This window comes from Varanus komodoensis, unplaced genomic scaffold, assembly GCF_004798865.1.
Source record: "Varanus komodoensis strain SLA01 unplaced genomic scaffold, ASM479886v1 scaffold1, whole genome shotgun sequence".
NCBI classification, from domain to species: Eukaryota; Metazoa; Chordata; class Lepidosauria; order Squamata; family Varanidae; genus Varanus; species Varanus komodoensis.
The window spans coordinates 48,114,281-48,137,035 of NW_025335268.1; the positions used below are offsets into that span (position 1 = coordinate 48,114,281).

Consider the following 22,755-nt stretch of genomic DNA (forward strand, 5'->3'; position numbering starts at 1 on the left):
TTGCCTGCCACAGATAACAAAATCCTGCTTCACAGATAGCTTCTCATCATTATATAATATGAATTGAAATTTTGTTATGAAATATTGCTGGCTTTGTATTATTTATATATTATTTTCACATACACGATATAGATATAATAAATCTTTTGCATATCCACAATATTAATATAAGCAATGATTTAGCTGGATGTCTAGTTCACCTCATCCTCTGAAATACAATGCCAACAAATAGATAACTACCGATTCTTGCTTAAGCCCAGCCTACTCATAGTCATGGTGCTTTGAGAGCTAGCATCAGAAGCCAGTTCAGGCAGAAACAGCATTGTGACACTCTTCTCACACTGTATCAACAGTGTAGATAGAACTTGCACATTTTTAGTTCCAGGAAGGAGCTGGGAATATGTAACACAGAAATCTCAGCACACTGCCCAGATTAAAACTCCCTGTTTTAGGAGAAACTACAACAGTTAAGCAGCATCAAACAACAGAGTATGCATTACTTCATTGACTGAAGCAACATTTCTGGAAGGCACATAATACTGCTATTGTTTTCTGTAGGAAGCCAAGCATTAGAATGAGATCATACATGCAAAATGCTTATAATTATTCCAAAAATATAGTAATGTAGAATACTCCTCATATACAATCAAATATCTGAGGACATCTGTCTTTTCTGCTATGTTATACTGCTAACATAAATATTACATGTTAGCAATCGATATGGCTAGCTTCTCATGCAAATAACTTTTCAATGAGTTGCCAATATACCCCTGAAATGGATAGAACATTTACAACTGAACCTTCAAGACATGGTGAGCTGTCTAATGAAGAGCAGCTATACTGTTAGGCTCATAATTACTTGATTACAGGAGAGTCTGATCTTTCATTTACTTCTGGCTTCCTGTTCCAATGTGTAGGTGGATTATTCAGAGGCATCCCTCCACTTAAACGGTCTGAAAAGATATGCTCCTTGTTCAGATTTACTTCAGAATAGGGGCAGCTGACAGCACTGAAACATTAAAGGAGAAAGAGGGCTAGAAAATATTTTCAAGTTTACACAAAAACCCTATGGATTACAACTTGCCTGAAGCTTGTCTAAATCCATTGCAAAGTATAAGTAAACATATTATAGTAGTCTTACTTTAGAACAGTGCCAACTAGATCTAAGTGCAGAAAATTTAACATTCCTTATTAGAGAAAATAACTGATGTAGGAAGTTGTTTTGTAGTAGAGATCATTGTTCTACAAAATTATATTTGGTTCTAATGCTAGGAAAGCTACATAATTTCTTCACTGGCAGAAACACTAATGCCAGACTTCATATTTAAAATCAGAACTGTTTTCCTGATGATTGTAAGATTGCAATAGATGATTGCCATCTATAAACAATTCTTTGAAAATAATATACGATTAACGAAAGTTGGTCTTCTGGGTGAAATATCAACCTAAATAGGTTAATATAGTGCAGATATTTTACTGTGAAATTTTCCCTTGCTTTATAATTTGCCAAGGGAAATGTATTAAACAGTCCTCCTGCATTTTATATGGTTTCACTCCTCCCTTCTATTTACAGTAAGAAGAAAAACCATTATAATCATGATCTCAAGGACCATAGTTGTTGTTACGTGTTATCTCTGGCTTCCGGCAGCCCTATGACTGAAAGCCCTCCAAAATGTCCTATCCATGATATCCCTGCTTAGTTGTTCTAAATACAAGGCTATGGCTTCTTTCCTTTATCGAGTCAATCTGTAACCTATTAGAAAATGTCCGATAGAAGGAGTGGGAAACCTGCAAATTCCTTGCTTTTCAGTTAAGTTGCTTGGGCAACCGTTATTTTTTCTCTCCCACAGGCTTGTACCCTACATTGTCATTCAGCTAATGGAAGCAGCTCCAACAATGGAACTGGAAGAGGCAATTCCCCCTCTCAGTCTCTAGCCCCCTCACCCTTAAAATTTGTGCCAGAGGGCTAGGCACATCATATAGCAGATCTGGGGGAAATATGGAGGAATGCTGGGGGAGGGGGGAGGAGAGAGGAATGTTTGCTAGTGTGGCATAGGATTTAACCCATAACATGTAAGAAATCTTCAACCCTTGTCTCAAGTAATCCTAGATACCACAACTTTTCTGTAGAATTTTCAAGTGTCAAGTTGTGACTGCTACCCATAGAATCTGTTCCTCCCTGCCTTAATTTTCGTGATGCCACTCCTTGCCCTGCTCTTATGCCAAATTGGACCTTCGTTGGAAAGGGAGGGGAAGAGTCATGGCCATTGGCACAGTTATCCCAAAGTTACAGGAGCCAAACTTAAAATAAATGCTGAGAGGAGCAGGGGAAAACTTTAGAATCTGAATTCAAAATCCAAGAGTAATTTGCCCTAAGTGAACTACTTCAGCAGGTGGACACTGGCTTTTATAGAACATCTTCCTAATGCAGAGCTAGGTAACTTCAGAACTTGCTAGAAGCAAACATTTCCTTAAGTACAGAATAGCTGACATTACACGTGTATGTAGGGGAAGAATTAAAGAAATTACACTTTTGAAGCAAAGGTATAAATAAAAGTAACTTAATTAGAGAATGAAATTGGCATCATTTCCCAAATGCCACACAATTTGTCTAAAATTACTCTCTCAAATTTTGACAGTAACGTAGATAAATTACTATCAATTGAGTGCACAAAATGAAGCTTATACTCCTTCTGCCAGACTCAGCAAGAAGTATATTAAAGAAATTTTCCTTTTCTTGTCAATAAGCAGAAACACCTGCTGTGAGACAGAATTACTCTTTTCTTTTCGGTTAATCTATTTTTTCCCAAAAAGTCTGTCTTTGTATAATAAAAGAAAAATGAACTTCACACATTGTACCTGCTGTTTCTTTTCCCAAGAAAAGAATATCTTTCCATATACCATGCCACATTTATCACTCATTGTGACATGATTGCTTTTAATATCACTAATGTCTCCCTGAGAGCCAAACCCAAATAAAATGCAAGCAATCTGCATAGCTACCATGTAATTACAGACATAAAGAAAAAAAATCTTTCTTGTAATGGCAAGAGCAATCCAACTCTACTTTGTATAATCTTTAGCTCATTTTCTTGAATAGACCAGAATGCTATGTCTTCTCAGGTTTGGACCAAGAAGCTGAACATCCAAAGAAGCTGTCCTATGAATCTATCATCACCTATATCACCTTCCTTTAATCATTCGGGTTTAGGTAAAACTCCATTGTTACAAGAGCTTTCCAAATAAGTTATTTTACCATTTCAATGTGCTTCAATGGTGGTAGCAAAGATGTCAACACTTCAATATTAAATGTCCATGTGTGAAAAATGTGCCTTACAATAGGCAATATATTACTGAAATTGACTCTTTTCCTTGCTAAGGTTTTTGATTTGTATTAGAACTGAAACACATCGATTGCTAATAGTTGTTATTGTTCTTGCTTTATCTCCAGCCCTTTTCTATCTCTGTTGTCCTCTTCAGACTAACTTATTTCTTCTTCTTCTTTGTTATTTCTTATTGGTATTTGCAAAGACCTGAGTTCAGGTGGGCAAGAAAGGATTCCCTCATAGGCACATGCATGCATGCAGGCACACGCCAATCAGCCAAGAGCCAAATATCTTCTTTGGACACATATGAAGATTTAGGCATACACAGTAGGATTTTTTTTATACTTTTTTCTCTTAACAATTTTGCTTTTTCTCTCATGTTATTTTCAAAAGCAGTCTCCCATGAGACATGGATAGATGCCTTCTGGGATGCACAAGCTCATCACCTTTTTTGAATCCCTGAAAGAGGTGCATTTTTTTTTTTTTTAAGGATTACAGCCACTTGGTAGTAACCCATTAACTCCTCCCAGCAACAGCATGGCTTCCATCAGTGGAAGGGGGAAGGAAACAATTCCTCCTTTCCTTGCAGTCCCCTGTGCGCTCTGATCAGGAGAGCTGCAGGATTCTCTAGACCAGATTTTGGTGAAGAGAATGCGGATAGGATGAAAGTAATAGAATGTCTGCTGTATGAACAGAAGTCAGTTTACACTTAATTGGATTTTCCCCATTGTATTTAAAATACAAGCAACAAAGTTGGAAATATAAGAATGCTTGTAAGCTGCCCTGATTCCTTGCAAGAGGAAGAAAGCCTGGATATAAATGCAATGTAATGATGATGATGCATCGTTCCTACTTTCGTTTGATTGCTTTGATTTAAAACAAGCAGAAATTTGATTTCCAAAAGCTATACAGGGACTAGTCAGTAATAAAGAAGGCACTACAAGAAAACTCTATTTTAACCAAGTGTATCTGAACTAAAAGACTCCACTCCCCAATTCTTTAAATTAAACACAGGCCCCTAATCTTCATGAATATTAGAAGGATTTCAAGTAAGTGGAAGGATTTTTTGTTAAGCCAGTTTTAGGTACTGATTATGAAAGGGGGAAAAGCAAACAGAAATATCATATATGTTCAATGTTGTTAGTGAAAACAGAAGCCCTAATCCTGAAAACAAGCAAGCAAACAAACAAACAAACAAACAGATAACTAAAGAAAGAATGATAACCACAGTTCTGTGGTGAGATCAAACTGATGAGTAAATCCACAGTTTAATATATAAGTGCTGTTTCCAGTTTTGGGATGAGGTAATAATGTGAGTTAATACTTTATATTTACCATGCTTACGATAAGGCTATTGTTATAATGCTACAAAATTTAGATTAATAATTTTGGAAATGGCACACAATAAAACTGTTTCAGGAAGATGTAGAAAGATTTAACATGGCAGCAACTTTTCTCAGAATTGAAGACAAAATATCTTCTTATCCATTTCTGAACTGTATGTCCTAAATACAGCACAGTAAGGAAGGACTTGTACATGAACAATAACAAGCTGTTTAGATGACTCATCAAAACATGGTTTATTAAGGCAGGCTTGTATGCTCCTTCTTTCCTTTTGTGAAGTGATCCTTCCCTCCATTTCGAGGTTCCTGTAACTATGACAGCTGAGCTATAATTATCTCTCCCACCAAACCATGATTTGAAATAGATTTGAAAAACCTCAGCTCAGAAGTTGCCCAATTTGGGTGTCATGGCAAACTATCAATAACATGGATAAGGAGGACAGAATCTGCACACAAAGAGGAGGAGGGTGAAATGTATGGGGCTAATACAATGCTGCCACATCCTCAGAAACTCTCAGTTTTAAGTCAAGCAAAAATGTTCTCAATCCACAAAGCATCGAAGCCATCTATAAACACTATGCCTTACACTGGGATGTGACCCTGGAACGCAATGGGATCCTTCACAATAGCACATATATGTGAAAAATAGGACTTTATGAGGAATAGAATTCATTTAACATCTTTCTTAAAAAGAGATTTTGAAGGTTTTTGAGCTTCAATTTTAAGTAAGTAATAGACAAATCAGGAATACGTCTAACAGCATAAATAAACCTCACAGAGCTATCCCATTGGCTTCACTGTACTACAAAGCAACAGAAGCAGAGGATTTGTGTAATCTGCTCTGTTTTGTGAGCTTTGCTATAGAGTACATAAACAAATATCCACTTTTACAATACAAGTGTCATAGAATAAAAGTAATACAAATGGAATAGAAAAATAAGAGATCGTTATACAGAGTAACTGAACCTTCTAAAATAAATTAGAAAAATGCAAGTGTATATGAGAGGGAATTTACCTTTTAGAACAGCATTAATAACTTGTGTACCAATATACCATCACCAACTTGGGCTTAATTTCTCAAAAGGAAATTTATTTGAATGTTCAGAAATGTTTACAAAAATAAACAAGTTGCTAATGAAGGGCACAGAGATGCAATACCCAGAGGTTTGGAAAAAGAAAATGTAGGTTCAGGCCTAATACAGAGTAGGAGAAAAAGTTGTGCAGGAATGATCCATGAGTGCTCTTCTTACTTTGTGTGAGGCTTTATATAGAAGTTATGCACAAATTAGCATACCTTCCTGCAATTATGAAAGCAGGAATCATTCACAATATGATTTTTTAATTCAAGAATGCGAGCTGAGGTGCAGGGTGGCAAATCCTAGATCTCCTCCTTCACGGAAGAACTGCACCCCGAGACCAGTGTTGGTGCAGGTGCAGATGACACTGGTGGAGAACAGTGTCTAGGCTGCTTGTGTTCGACCTTCTGCACTTCCACCATCTTTTTGGTCTTCCTGGCCAGTTTTCTTGCCCAGCTGGCCTCATCCACACACCCAGGCATGAACAGCATGAATGGAATAGTTGATGAAGCACCAGCAGCTGCCAGCGGTGGGCAGGAAGAAGGAACAACTGTCAGATAGATGGGCACCGAGGCACTGCAGCCATGGCTGAGTCAACAGCCGTAAGAACACAGCTCCAAAGCTTGGCCTGGAGCTGTCCTGCCCTGTTTTCCGGGTAGGACAGCTTCAGGCAGGCATTTATGCAGTGTTCTTCACCAAAGCAGAAGAGGTACAGTGAGTGCCTGTTGGTGAGAGGTAGCGTGCTCCCACAGCGGATGCACTTCTGAAAAGGTGCTTTGAATGCCATTGGGAAAGAGGAAAAAATGAAGTAGAAAAAGGGATAGCCCAAAGGAGAATGACAATGGGGGTGTGTGGGGGGGGGACTAGGCATAAAACAAGGTTTTCTGAAAACACAAGACAGTTAGCAAGAGAAAAGGTTGAGAAAAAGAACATAGCAGATGTCAAAGAAACTGTAAGGAAAACACAAGAGAAAGGAAAACAAAGTCCTGAGGCATGCTGGGAGCTCATCCTAGGTATACCAGGGGGAGGGTATAGAGCCCATATGTGTGATGCACAGAGATCACAAAGAAGATTTTAGGCTTTAATGCCATTCTGTGTGAGATATCACACAAAAACATAGTACAGAACAATACTAGAATACGTCACTTGGTAAGATTGATAAGTGGGATGTTTAAGTTACAAAACGGTTGGAAAATCCACTTTGTATGATACACCATATACAATTTTTCAAATGAAAATATAATATATTGAGGAACATATTTGTATGCAAGTCTAAGCACCTTTCTTCCATTCAAAAAACCTGCAGTCCTTGTTAAAATTTACAGTTTAAAGGATGCCCACTTTAGCCCTGTCATAATTAATCACCATAGGTATTCAGCCAGCTCAAACAATATGCTATCAGAAAATGACCAGCCTATCTATTCTCAGACATTTACTCTGACAACATAAATACACCTTGTCATGAAAAATTTTAAAAGCATAGCTAAGTACAGTTCAGCTGAGATGGCATAACCAATGGATTCAAGACTGTCATGGATAATTTTATCCATTTATATTGTCCCAGTTAATTCAAAATGAGGTGGGGGCACAATTTGGAAGGTCTAGGGTGAGTTATATTTGCAACCTTTTTGAATTCTGATATGTTTCTTTTTCTTTTTGCAGAAGGTATCTAATTACCTTCCCCCCACCCTAAAGCACTATTTAACTTAAATGTCCCATTGCTTTTAAACCCCAACTGAATTTGAATTCTAACCAAAGGCTGAGTGTATAACAGCAGCCAACACAAGGAAATTACAATTGTGTTTCTCTTCTATTTAAATGACCTTGTACTCCTCTTTTAATGAAGAGCATAATCAGAGCCATACACCACACAAAAGGCCCACCAGATTTTTCTAGGGAGCCTGCCAGAAGGACTTAAGCACAATAATAACCTCTTTCTTGAATTCCCCAGAAATTGGTATTCACACAATATAGTCATAAATGTGGTTCCTTATGTACTCATATATTGATGTTTTCCTTCTTCAACTAACCCATGAGTAAAATGTTTATGGTCATGCGACATAGTAAGTGACAAGAATCAGATTAAATAAGCCTAGCAAATAAATCCACAAACATCATCGAATTACAAGATGGGTTAGCTGGGAGCAATTTAGTGTCTGACAAATAGAAAACATTTTGCATTTTCTATAGGCAATCTGTATCTGTAATAGTGGCACAAAAATCAATAACCTTGTTTTTCAAGAGAGGGAGCAGTTATATGTTTTAAGCTAGTTCCAACAGAGAATCCAAGATTTGTTGTTAAGCTAAAACTATGGGCTGTTTGTGCCTCAACAACCCAGACACCTGGGTTTGTATTTTACATCAAACAACATAGGAATGTGGCTTTTCTGAACTGATGCTCAGAGTAGCTGCAAAGCAGAAACAGTGAGCATGTGGGAAGCAGCAGTCACTCACTATGAAGCAGCCCCATGCTAATCAATGAGCTAAACAACTCATGAACTGACATGACTCCACACCGGGCCACTGTCATTTCAGCACCAGTCTCATGGATAGTTGAAAAAAGCATCTTGAACACACTTATACACATGGATTTGAAATTCCTCTGCTATGCTCACCAAATGAGCAAATGTCTGAGAGTAGCCCTGTAAAGACAAGTGGAGAGCCAGCTTGAAAAAAAATGCACCACCTAAACTGATATCCTGCAACTTAGCTTTAAACATAAACATCCCAAGATAGCTGACATTCATTTCAAAATGCTTATCCTGGCAACCTACATAAGTAATTGCTTGTTTTCTTGCTTTCTGCGAGTTCATTTTTTGTCTCACACAGTGCAATTAAGTTCAGGCAGCATTCTAACTAGTTATCTGTATATAACTTACTGAAGCAACAGCACATGAGAAAGCGTACCTGTGATGGCCCATATGCCTGGCTCTTTTTATGTGTCCAATTCCTTTGCAGCCTGCTGTAGGACATCCACCTTGTTCTAAAGCTTCCACTAACTCTAAGGGACCTGTACAAATATTGTGAGAAGTAAATCCAAACTATTTTTACATTCATAAGAACAGAAGAATGTTAACATCAGACCCCCTATAAGTCACTTTTAAATGCTGAAGCTTAACTGTACAAGTTACCAAGGTAAAATACTTCAGCCTTGCTGATTTGACTGCAACTAATTTATTATTTCTTTAGCTAAATTCTGACAAGTGGATTATTCTTTAGCATGGATAAATTTAAGTTCGAACTGATCATACTACAATAACTTATCTGATTCCATGCAAAAAATATTCTAGAATTCTGAAATCTAGATAGAATTACTTTCATGGGCTGGCATTTATTATTCCTTTTTGTTCTTGAAACTTAAACTCCTCTATTAGTACAAAAAAGGCAAGTGTGCAAATATGCCCTTGAAGCATGACAACAAGAACACTCACAGTTCAAACTACTTATAAGTGATTTTGTACCATCCTATCTTAATTTTTCATAATCCTATAGTGCATCTTACTAAGAGGAGGCTGAAGAGGATGTCCAGTTTTCCCACACCAGCCTGCAGGATGGATGTCAGGGCTATCTGCATCAATCCAATAATCATAAATACTATCCCAGCCATCAAAGTGGACCTAAAATGCAAAAGTAGGGGGGAAAAGTTAGACAAAAGCAAAGTCCTGTTTCTCTATAATCTCTAACAGTGCTAGCCTTTTGTTACCAAACACAATAGTTAGAGAGCCCATTTATTTAAATTACAGGCATTATGTCAGGGAAAATATAAATGCCAAATGATACAAAATTAGCTTCCAGGCTCCCATTTGTGTTAATTACAGCAGCTTTTACATTTACTTTACTGATATAAGGATTACACAATTATACTAATGACAACTGGTTCATTAAGGTCTTGATGCATGAGTTTAAGCACTTCTTGAATACAGAAACAGCCCTAAATACAAGTCTTTACTGAAAACAGCTGTCCAGCCATACACTATGACAGGCCAAACTGCCTGACAGAAGATCCAAGTTCTAGTCTCCACAAAGCTCACTGGGCCTGCCACAGACTCTCAGCCTGACCTACCTCACCAGACTGTGAGGATGAAATGAAGAGACAGGGGATTCTGGAAGGTGCCTTGGGTTCCTTACAGGAAAAAGTGAGCTATAAACATAATAAATGTCTTTTGCCCAGGCACCCAGCAAAAATAGCTCATTAATTGAGTACCTGATGAGGCAGCATATGACATTATTTGGCTTCATATGTTACAAATTATGCAGGCCTTATCACCATGTTTACATCATTGCATCATCAAGTACTAAAATGTATTTAGAAGGCAACATAAAAAGCAATTTGAAGAATTAAAAATTTGGTTGCATTTACTAAAATCCTGCTTAGCCCTGCAAGTCTTAAATTACACAGCACAACCTGTGCTCCACAAACCATATGTGATCCATGTGTGGACCCCTAGTTGGTGAGCTCCTCATCCAGTCTGTGCCATAATCAGAGTACTAAGTATTCTGAAGACTCTGAAGTTTTCATCCCCGTTGGACAGCCAGGAACATCCATCGAGAAAACATGCAGCACGGGAAAAGCAGAGAGGCAAGAATACTTGCTCTACTCTTCCTGCTATGTGTTGGATGAGCATTAGCGACTGAGTAAAGAAACTTACACTCAATCCAAAGAAGTGTATCCAGAAAGTATTTTTTAAAATGTGAGCTTCAATTTCAGTATTTGTGTCTAAGAAAAAATGAATGTGAGTCCATTTCAAAGCACTAGCATTTATTTTTCTATGTAAGGAAGCTGGGACCACACTTAGAAATGCTTATCTTCATTTAAACATTCTTTTGGCATAATCAATCAGGTGCTACACTCCAGCTGGATTTCTCTTACAAATGCAACTGGTACTAGAATATGTGGAGGCTGCACAGGATGCCAGTTCACCCTAATCTAAAGCCCCATATTTGATCATCAACTGTATTGTTAAGGCATCTCCATTCATTTAAAATGAAAGGAAGCTTTCCTCCTTTCTACTGAAGTGAATGAAGAAGCAACACTAGATATCAAATGTAAGCTCTGCTGGATACTGTGTATTACCTGTTTATCTACCTATTCTGCCTTTTTCCATTCTAGTAAATCAAGGTGGCATACATAATACTCCTCCTTTTCACACTCTTATCCTTACAACAACAATATTGGGAGGAAGGTTGGGCTAAGAATTTGTGACTGGCCCAAAGTCACCCAGTTATCTTCACAGTCAAATAGGGATGAGAACCCACATCTCCTGAGTCCCAGTCCTGTGCTGTTAACAACTACACCACAGATTTCTGTTTTAAAAAATTGAAAGAAATGACGACAGAATATGAATTACTTTAATTCTGTGGTCATCAGTATCTACAACGGTGGCTACTCTGATAAGCACAGGATTCCTCTTGTCAACTACTTCTAGTCTCATATTCTTCTGAAATCCATGAGGAGGTTTCTGCAAGAGAGAAAAATTATTTTAGTTGCAGTTTATACCCCTGCAGTTTATACCCCTGCTTTTTAATAAAAAAGGTTAAAATAAAAAGAAAATTCAGTATAAAAATAACATTAGTATTTAAAAACCTGGAAAATCTTGGTTTTTCAGATTGTTATGCACATTCTCAAGATAGCAGAAGTGAGGGGACCCTTAGGACTCTAGTCACCTGCTAATGTAGCAGCGCTGGTCACTATGACTTGTCAACCACCTGCTGACTTTGTGGATCGACTCAATGAAAGATTTGGCAAAAAGTTCAGAATAGCGCTAAGGAAGCACATGTTTATGCAACATGCAGTTCTTCATGGAACTCATTCCTACTGTTTAGTGATGGCCACAAGCTTCTAGCATTAAAGGGGCTTTGTGGGCCATCTCTTGATTATGATTACCTGTTCAATGCAGAAAATCCAGAGCAAAGTGTTTTCAACACATGGCTTTCCAGCCTGTGCTTGAACACCTTCAGGAAAGGAAGGGAATTGGTTTCATAGCTGAACTAGTTTCAGCAAGAAGTTTTTCCTGATGCTCAACCAAAATCTATCTTCTTGTAACTTCCACTATATTTAGCACAGTCCTCTGCAATGGGAGAGACAAGTCTTTGCTCTCTTCTATGTGACAGCTCTTCAGATATATGAATACTGCTATAATTTCCTTCCACTATCATCTCTTCTCAATGCTAACCATACACAGTTACTTCAAGCTTTCCATATCGAAACTGTTTTTTCCAATGACGAGACCATCTTTCTTGCTCTCTTCTAAGTCCATTCCATATGCTTCCTGAAGCGCTGAACTCAGAACTGGATGCAGTGGCCCATTACTTTTAGAACTTATACACACTTTTAAAAAAGGATTAGACAAAAGAGGGAAGAAATATTTGTCAAAGACTGTTAGCCATGATAGCTAGATGGTTTAGAGGCAGTCATCTATGAACACAGTTGAAATAAACAGCATGGGAAGGAGTTGCCTTAATGCAGAGGTGGGAATTGTACATTGTTGGATTATCATTCATCATCAATAGCACAGGCAATGATGATAGGAGCTGCTGATGACCAGATACTGCCCATCCCAGTCATAATAGCTTGCTTGTGAACATCCCAGAAGCAACCTGCTGGCCAATATCAAAAAGTAAATGCCAGGCTAGAAGGACCTCGGGTGTGATCCAGCAAGGCTTTTATTTATGTTCTATTAGTCAACTATCAGTGTTGCCTTATTTAGCCTCTTTTTCCCCTGTACAGGCCAGAAAGGGGAAAGGAAGGGAGATTAGTGAAAAAGGAGAAGAGAGAAAAATAATTCAAGTTTAACTACTGTACTCCACCCTTCTCCTTTCATGAAAACACAATTAAATTAAAAAAGGGAAAGAGAAAAGGGCATGCATACAAATTTACCTCCCAACTTTTACATAGTCAGGTATGTTTCTGTTGCATTGAACTGAAGGATCTTATTTAAGATAAATACCATGAAAATATATTTGAAGTATGGGTCTATAAATATCACAATAAATGCAGTGCTGGCCAACTAACAACCATCAGTATCAATATCACATGGACAAATGTGAATATTTATCACAAGGGCAGCAGTGAGCTAATGAGCAGAATTTATATAACATCAACTGATCTATTTCTTACCACTTTAAAAGCCCTGGCAGGTGCCGGTAAAGAATTGGTTTCTTCCAAATACTTCTCCCAAGTAAAATGCTTGGCATGTGGATAGCCTAGTAAATAAATCATGATATAAGATATAATTATGTCACAGAATGAATATATTTAGGGTACTTTTCAAAGCAGGTCAAGGTCAAAGAAGTGAAAAATAACTCTGTCTTGCACTCCCCCACACGTCAGCATGCAGTGTAATATGAGTAATGGGCCTTTTCTAAGACGTGTTACTGAGATTTTCAAGTATCACTGTGAGAAAAAGCATGTTTCCTGTTTTTTCTCACTTTTCCTACTCTGACCTATTCTCAAAGAACAAAGTTCACTTTTGTGCTTGTGCATTTTGCAAGAAAATAGTTGATCGTTGAAATTCATCAAAGAAACTTCTAGACATACAAAGCTTTAGAAAGGTTTTACCATTTCCCAGTAGAGGTCGAGCAGAGGCCTACAGCCAAATATTTGGTTGTTTATAAAACAATACAAGAAAATGAATCTTTCATCTTTACCTCCAATGGTCCCCTCTACATGCATCTTTCTTTCTGCAAATTCTCTAAGCTCACTTCGCCTTGCCCTGCTGACTTCTTCCAATGTTATCTACTATCTTAATGCCATTCATTTTCCTTTATCTCCCCAATACTATTCCCTAATCCATTTTCTATCTTCCTTCATATCATACCTTCATATCTGTATATTCCTCTGAGCCTGCATTTTTTACAACTTACACTTCCTTTCCATTCCCTAATACTGCTTCATTTCTGCATAGTACGTAACATAAGAAATCACTTTGTGTCATGTCAGACTATTGGTCCATTTAGCCTAGCATTCCTCGCATTGATTGGGAGCAGCTAACTTGCCTCACATCTAAATATGCATCTGCATCACTTCCAAATCTTCATCACTTCCCACAGACTTCATTTTTCTTCTGTGCTTTTCCTCAAGCCATCTTTCCACTAGTCCTTCTTTCATGGCCTCCTCAAATCTCTTAATCCTTCTAGCCCTACTAGTACTACTTTGACAGCAAAGTAGTTTAGGCAATGCTTACCAAGAATTGGGGCTTCATCACAGGTACATACTGAACAAAATATCCTATTTGATCTACTTATCTACTTATAATCTACTTATAAAATATCAATTGTAAGCAGACTGAATCCATTTTATAATACTTAATGAATAGAAAAATCACAAAAATTCTTCTGTGGCTTTGGACAACAGGAACTGGAACACTGCATTTCAGTTAACATTTTACTGAATCATGTGCTAATTTGAACTTATAAGACTTATGCATCCATTTAAAAAACAGATTAGCCCCCACCCACTAGTAATCTCTCAGTGAAGGTACATTAAACAATATTCCTACTATGAACTAAAATATTGTCCCTGTGGGAAATCCAGTTAAAGCATTCTGCATGTATAAATGTCTACTGTTAAAAGGTAAGTTTTCAAAGCATTACCTTTTCAAGTGACTCATAATATGGTAGTGAATTACACCATTGCTCTGTGTAGGCTATTTTACAGAGTTTGCTACTCAAAAGCTACAATTAACTCACTGACAGGTTAAATATTTATAGTACATGCAAAAGGTTGTCTTATTAGTAGATTTGTATGCTCTAATTTCATAGTCACAAAGTATTCATCATCATTCAGTTTACTAATTCTCATATGCTAGTTATTAGTTTTCTGTAAGGATTTGTTCGGGCATTGTAAAGCCAGGTCACTTACCTGTGTCATTCTTCGAGTGGTCATCTGTGCATTCACACATATGGGCTCTGCTCCTGCATGGAGCCTGTTGTTGGGAAGATTCTACAGCTAAGCATTATTTTGGGCAGGAGCCCCTCTGGATCAATGGGATGGGCTCCCTCCCATTCCTTCAGTTCCACTGAGACCACCTATAGGTCTCAGGACCAAAGCAGGAGCATTGTACCCAAGGAGACAGCAAAGACTGCCATCAGTGTTGTCTGGCTGGTACCATGTCCTCATAGAGGCGCCAACCAGGTCTTAGTATCAGTGCTAGACAGCAGTTCCTTCTTGGGTTGAATGTTCTCTTGGATACAAGCATTTTCTTATTACTGAATGGTCTCTTGATATCAAAACCCCTTCTGTGTTGATGGTCAACAGGGTCTCTCTCTCTCTCTCTGTTAAGTCAGTCAGCACCAAATAGCCCTTGTGTCAAAGGTTGACTGGGCTTCTGCCTCAGAACTTAGCAGTCCCTTGAGTCCAAGTGTCCCTTGGTGCTGGAGGCTGACGGGGCCTCTGCCTTGGTATCTCAATAGTTTCTTGGAACCAAGTACTCTGGTTTCAATGGTCATCAGAGGCTCTTTTGTGGTATTGAACAATCTCTCAGGATTGAACAGCCCTCTGTACTGAAGGCTGACTGGACCTCTGTCCCATTATTGACCAGTCTTGGAACTGAGGCCCTTGTGTCAAAGGTTGACAGGGCCTCTATCTTGTTACAGTATGCCTGTCATTCCTGTTTTCTGCATTGGTTCCTACACAGACACTACATTGGTTCATGCATAGGTTCACCCACAAAGAAGAATGGATGATCTTATAGGTTCAAGAGCTCTTAGGATCAAATGAAGGCCCTGTCACAGTACTGGAGTCTTTTGGTGCCGAGAGGCTCTCAGTGTCAAAGGCTGACAGGGCCTCCATCTTGGCAAAGTAAGATTGCTGTTACACTGGTCCCTACAAAAGTTCCTATATCAGTTCAGTGGATTCAGCCATCCAGGATTGAATGGTTCCTTGGTGTCAATGGTAGGCAGGGGATCCCTCTTGGGACAAACTAACTTGGGTCTGAGTGCTCTGCTGAGACTGACCTGGTCCTTCGTGGTTATGATAAATGGGGGCTCCTTCTTAAGATCGAACTATCTATTGGGTCTGAGTGCTCTTGGGACTGATCAATTCCTTGATGTTGATGGTAGCTGGGAGCTTCCTCTTGGGATCAAACTGTCTTTCAGGTCTGAGTGCCATTTGGACTGACCAGATTCCTGTGTCAATGGCAGATGAGGGTTCTCATGGCATCTGCACTTCCACTTGGTGGCAGTGGCAATCTTTTTTCTTGCAAACTTACTTGTACAATGACCATACTTTCTAAAGGGTGCCTGTGATGCCATCACAGCAGATGGCGAAGGCAGAGAGCAGAGAATGGAGAAAGAATGGGTAGAAGCATGCAAAAGATAAGAGAGAAAGTAGGTAGGAAAGGGGGAGTTGGATTTTTCAAGTGAAGAATGATAACAAATGTCATGGAGTAGATGGTGGCTGAGTAGGGAATAGAAAGTGGTGTAAAGAAAAAAAAGCAAATAAAGGCTGAAAAATTACACAAGCTAAGAAGAGAAGCACTTCCTAATCTAGGCATGGAGGCAGTTGAAATGAAACTGAGGTTATGGGTGGAAGCCCCCTGCCCATCAATGCTGAGAAGAGGAAGGGGGGTTCCCACCCAAACTAACACTTAGCTGTAGAATCTTTCCAACAACAGGCTCCACATAGGCATTTAGTCCATATGTGTGATGCACAGAGATCACGAAGAACCTTGTAACTTTATTCAACAACTTTGTTCATATGACCTCAATCAGTTAACTTCAGTAAACAGTAAAAACAAGCCCCTTTCTACTGAACAATTGTAACTATCTTCAGGATTAACAGGAATCTAGTCATTTGATAACATAAAATCCAAGAATAAATTGTGGTTGGATCACTTCTACTAACAGCTTCACAAATTCACTCTCAAAATAAGAGTTGACCTTTACCCCTGATAACATAATACAGTGGTGCCTTGGCTCATGAGCTTAAACTGTTCCATAACTCTGTTTGTGACCCAAAATGGTCATGAGCCAAGTCAAATTTCCCCATAAGGTTCAATGTAAATAAGGTTAATCCATTCTGTAACCATTTTTAATCACAAAAATTTGGGAAAAAAAGGGACAAACAACAAAGTAACAAAGAACAACAAAGATCACAGCCATCTCCCCCCCTCCCCAAGCACGACCACAATCATGACCGTCTTCCCTGCACAAGTGTGACTGAGATCACGGCCATAGACAGGCACACTCGTGGTTGCACTCGGGCAGGGAAGATGGGAGCAATCGTGGTCGCACTCAGGCAGGGAAGACGGGTGTGATCACGGCCATCTCCCCTTCCTGAGCACGACCACAATCATGACCGTCTTCCCTGCACAAGTGTGACTGAGATCACGGCCATAGACAGGCACACTCGTGGTTGCACTCGGGCAGGGAAGATGGGAGCAATCGTGGTCGCACTCAGGCAGGGAAGACGGGTGTGATCACGGCCATCTCCCCTTCCTGAGCACGACTGCAGCCATCTACCCCACCCCCGAGCATGACCACGATCGTGCCTGTCTTCCTTTCACGAGCACCCGGGGAAGACGGGTGCAATTGCAATTGTCACCCGATAAGGAGTTCACGACCTGAGGCAAAATTTTTCTGAAATTTCTGTTCGCAACCCGATTTGGTTGTGAACTAAGGCGTTCGTGAGCTGACAAACCACTGTAGTTTTTAGTCTCGGGAAACAGTTGTTTACATATGTACGGTTTCATACAAACCTGGAGGAGTTACAAGTGTCCTTCTGTGTTCTTTACACCATCCAACTGGATGAATATATGGACTAGATGCTTCACACCTAAGGGGAAAATACTGATTTATTTATTTGATTTATTTGATTTATATCACACTTTTTCCTTACTACAGGAAATTCAAAGCAGCCTACATAATTCTCCTTCTCCGGCTCTCAATTTTATCCCCACAACAACAACCCTATGAGGTAGGTTGGGATGAGAGTTTGTGACTGGCCCAAAGTCACCCAGCTGACTCCATATCCAAGCGGTGACTAGACTGCCTTTGTCCCAGTTAAAGAGGCAAAGTGTTCTCCTTCAATTTAAAAAAAGTTCTGTCATTTTAAGTTTCAAAATTCTATTGCTTATAAAAATGACATTTGTTTGGCTAATAATGTGAAACATGGCATCCATGATCTACCTAAAGTCTGCAATTCTACAAAATGTCAAAGCAATGCAATAAAAATTGCCATAGATACAGGATGTTAAAAAATGCTGAAAATTGCTGTATTTGTACTTTCTGCTCCAAGCTGTGGTTTGGCATACCATATAGTATCCTTCAGAAATATTTACTGACCTTTGATTTTTCTACATTTTGCTGTGTTATAATCTGGAACTGAAGTGGATTTAATTCATATGGTTACCACTTAACCTACATAAGCTATTCAACACTGTGAACGTGCAAAGAGTCCCCACAGATCGTTGGAGAACATATCTAAACAAACTGAATCATGAAGACCAAGGACCTATTAAAAGTATTCCAAGATAAAGTTATGCAGAAGCATCCATCAGGGTGGTGGTGGTGGTTGTTACATGCTGTCAAACCATATCCAAATTATGGAGAACCTATGAATAAATTTTCATTTATTCTGTAAATCCAAACTGTTCTGTCCTTGGCAGCCCTGTTCAGTTCAAGGCTGTGAGTTCCTTTGTGGAACTGATCCAACTTCATATTTGATCTTCTCCATCATCTTCTACTTTCTGCAATGCACTTTATCTTGCTTTTTATATTTTCATGAAAATTACTTATGCACTTTCACTCTGAAGCAAGAATGCTGCCTGCAATCCAGTGTTTTGAGGGAAACTCCAATGTCTCCTTCAACATTCTGTAGGAGAAAATTGTCAACAACTGAGTGAGGTAATTTTGAAGGCTAAGAAAATTACTCCTATTAATTGATCTATCTCTGATGAGAAAGAGAAAAGGATGGAAAGGGAAAATCTATGTTGAATCCTTCACAATATTACTCAGAAGTGTGTCTGTCCGGCTCCACTCCTTTCATTTGCAATTGGCTGAAGCCTTAAGACAAGTCTGTATATAAAAGCTATAACCAGACCACTTGCTTCCATAAGGCTAGGGCAATAATAAATGGTTCCAGAGAAAAAAAATGGGGAAAATTGTGATTCCCTAGACACTGTTTACAGTCATGTTTGCAGATGAACATTTGAATAGATATTTACAAGCTTAGATTTCATTGCTATTAATTTTTCTGTTAACTGTATTTTAGATATCCTCCTTCAATAACAGTACAGCTTCCTTTCCAACCCAAAACATTCCTAAAAATGTTAATGGGACTATTCTACATAATGCAGTTTGAAAATTACAAAATAATATATACATATTCATAAACTTCTCATCAGAATTATCTGGCAGCTGCTTCCTTGGTAAATACATATATGTTACCAAGAGTCTAGATAAGATATGCAAAGATCAGGCCAGAATCTGAGTGTCTTGAGCTTGCCAGACTTCTTTCCCTCACTCAGCCCTGGCCAGGAAGCGAGCTGAACACTTGGAAATGCTAGCAGCTCCTTCATGCAAAGTATGTAATTGTAATTCTTTGTGCAAGGTATGTAAAGCCTGCAGGTCACATGTGTGGAAGCAGAACTCCGCTCACAAAGCTGGCAAGCAGGTTGCAGGTTGCTGGCCTTGCTTGGATTGCTTCTTGCTGGCTGCCCTCACAGAGTTGGACTGAGGCAGAGAGAAAGAGAGAGAAAGCTGGAGTGTGAGCAACTAAACTGAAGAAAGTCCAGATTCCCACTCTCAAAACTGAGTTCTTCACTCATTGCTAGTCTTAGTTACACAAATGAATACACAAACAATAAACGATTGGTTGAGATGCTAGAACTTGAAAATAGCTTTCTGTTTTAAAAAGTCATAATTGTGCACAAGCAAACAAAACCAAGGAACTGTTGTCTGCTTAACTTTCCAATATTCCAAGTTATTTTTATTCATTCCTGTTTGGTAAGACCATAGTAATCTAATAATATACAAGGCATGTTATGGCCCCATCTAGTGTTTGGATATGAAACTCTCAATAAAAAGTTTGTGTTCATTAAAGAAAATGGTATGATTATTTTGCAGCCTCTCCTAGGATGCAAGACCAGGATGAATACACTCAAATGAACTCCCTCTAAGAGGCCATTACAAAGGCTTGGAGGGGCTGCCCATTGACCCATTCAGCAGGCAGGCAAATGATAAAAAGCCTGTTTTGGTTTAAGTTCAACAAAGCTAGAAAATTGGAATCTAAGATCCCAACAGTTATTAACTTGCAAAATATTTTCTGTGCCTTGACAGGATCCTTCCTATGAGTAAAATGCATGCTAGTAAAAATATTTGTGAACCAAAAGTATTGCAGGTTGGTAAAAGGGAAAATCCATAAATCTTTTTCGCCAATCAATTGTGTTTCCAGACTTCACTTCCTCCACGGTCAGCGCAAAAACTAAGCAAGCTGGCAAAGCAGAGCCAGACTGTTCTATTCCACCTTTACCAGCATACACACTCCCCTAGAAAAAATTCCACCCAACCCCCAATGCTGTTTCTGTACACACAGCTTACATCCTTCATCTTTTCAGCAAGGGGGTGAGGAATTTTGGGTAGAGAAGTGGCTGAGAAAGAAATGGTTAAAAGCTTCCTCTCCTTGCTCAACCATTATCCATTCAATCTGAAGACATACTTCTCTGGAATAATACAGCACTGAGGGGAAAAAGAGATCACACTCAGGAACAGCAAAATTCTGCCAACTACCAACAGGTATTATTTTACTGCCAGTCAGTGAGGTCTGGAGTAGGTGGGGGCCCCGTGTTTTATTTTAGCTTGTGGACAGTATGCATGGTTACAGCAGTTGTAGTAGCACTGATGCACAACACTCATGTACTGTTTGTGTGCAAGTGTGAATGTACTTTTGGATAAATCAGGGTTCTCAAACTTTGCTCTCGGGCCTGCTTAAGAGCACTGAAAACGACTGAGCCCAGCCCTGCTTCCACAAAATGATGTTGTTGACCCAGAGTTATTCACAAAAGGGTGACAGACAGAGGTGAGGTTTGGCAAATCGTTTGGCTATTACTGATACCATTCAATATCGATATCTAATCCCTCTTTCTAAATTGCAGAATTCTTTGCCAAAACTACTTCCATGTAGCTGGGAGTTCCACATTTCCTCAAGTTAAATACAGACATTGGCTCTGGAGGTCCATTACTCATCCTCCTAACTTCAGCAAGGATTTGCTGATCCAAAATCTCTAAGGGAACATCCTTTGGTTGCTAGACATTGCCTGATGGTGTTGCTTCTACCCCATTTTCAAGAACCTCACCGCCATTCCATGGCCCACATAGTTAGCAGGATCCCCAACCCTTAGTGGAACATTTCCAGAAGATGACAGGAGGAGAGGGGGTCAGTTCTTGCATGCCCTATTGTGTGCATAGCTCTTTCTAACTATTCTCATGTGGGCTGTCTTCCTTCCTTTCTTTGCAGCTTATTCTGAGGGGCCCAAGCAGAAGCTTTAAATAACTTTCCTATGCCTTCAGAAAAAGTTCTTTTCTCTAAGTTCCAACTTTTATTTTCTCTTTTCTCAATTTTTTCACTTTGTCAGTTCTCTTAGCAAAGTCCCTACACCTCCTTAATGTCTACCTCACCATTACTCGTGAATATCCATCATATCTATCTCTACTGTCCCTAGAAGAGCATGCATTCTCACTAGAAAAAGGAGGAGAACAGCTTCATGGTTTATTATCCTCTTAATCATGAAAAACTATCAAACTACTTAATATTTTAAATTATTCTTAGGATTACACATCAGAAATCTAAAATGTATATATCCAATTTTAAAAGTGCAATGTTTATATATGCTCTTTTTGTAATAGAACAAAGATAAACAATGAGGGAACAGATATCACCTTGTCTAAACATAACCTGATGAAGAGTTCTGGACACTTGATAGCTCCAAAAGATTTTGGTTGATCCTGTTAAATATACTACCTAACAGTAGATTCTAAAGTACCAGGTCAGTTCAAGCCCCAATGGTTGGCAGCAGCGCATGCACATGGCCATATTTAATGTTCAAGCCATGAGTGAAGTCTAAGTATATCCTTATAAAAACAGGTATGAAAGTTCATAGTATCACTGGGAATTATTTTCAGAGGCAATTATTTTCAAAATCCTCACAAGTTAATTGTCATACAAACTCTCTTGCTAAAGAGCCTTACCAATAGTCATAGCTCTCATCCCAGTTGTCAAAATGAACCAGAAAACGATTGTCCACTATGTCGGTTACCGTAGCAACACATATGAATGTAGGGTTCTTTTTGTCTACTGCTTCAAGCTTCATTCCTACTCGAAAGCCTGATGGAATCACCATCTAATCAGAGAAAGGTTTAAAAATAACGATGAAGTTGTTTATCTGACTGTGTAAAGAAACAATACATAAAACAGAAATAAAGAAAGGCAATTAATTAATGAGCCATAGCTGAGGAATTTTGGTGGGAACATTCCCCTGCCATCATAATATGCATGTCCTAGCAGGTTCCTGCCCCTTCCCTCAATTTGCTAAGGCTGCCTACGCGGTCTCAAGTAAATCTTGGTACTGAAGTCAATTAACAGCATAACGGCTTCAGGGGGAAAGACCAAAATCAATACTGATGCTGAAGTGGGGATAGTACATGGGGTGTGTGAAAGCACAGCTGCAGAACTACAGTTACAGCTAAGCAAAATGTCTTTCTTCTTCAGGTCTCTATGTGTCACACATGTGGACCACAGACAAGCTGGCTTACTGAAGGCACATCATGGTCTTCAATATAAGATGACTGACAAGCAAAAGAGCAGTGCACCTAGCCCTGACATCCAAGCAAGTTGGATCAAGTGTATGGTCTCAGCCATGTCACAACTGGGCATAGCTCAGGGAGCGATACACCTCAGGCAAATGCAGTTGATGTAGCAAGTATACATGTGGAGTGGAGCATCAAGATCAAGCCTCACAAATTGATAAGCCAGCATTATTGTCTGAACTGAAATGCCTTTATATTGCTTTCTAA

At 39.0% G+C, this 22,755-nt stretch overlaps 1 protein-coding gene across 1 annotated transcript in view; it reads right to left on the minus strand.

The window, feature by feature from the left end:
• Nucleotides 1-22,755, minus strand: part of L3MBTL3 (L3MBTL histone methyl-lysine binding protein 3) — a 78,365-nt gene that overhangs the window by 20,566 nt on the left and 35,044 nt on the right. The window contains exons 9-15 of the mRNA XM_044419499.1: nt 21,931-22,082; nt 17,442-17,518; nt 12,863-12,948; nt 11,094-11,204; nt 9,248-9,362; nt 8,653-8,755; nt 860-1,009 (exon numbers count right to left, since the gene is read on the minus strand). Coding sequence (XP_044275434.1) covers nt 860-1,009; nt 8,653-8,755; nt 9,248-9,362; nt 11,094-11,204; nt 12,863-12,948; nt 17,442-17,518; nt 21,931-22,082 — 794 coding nt within the window. The remainder of the gene's footprint in view (nt 1-859; nt 1,010-8,652; nt 8,756-9,247; nt 9,363-11,093; nt 11,205-12,862; nt 12,949-17,441; nt 17,519-21,930; nt 22,083-22,755) is intronic.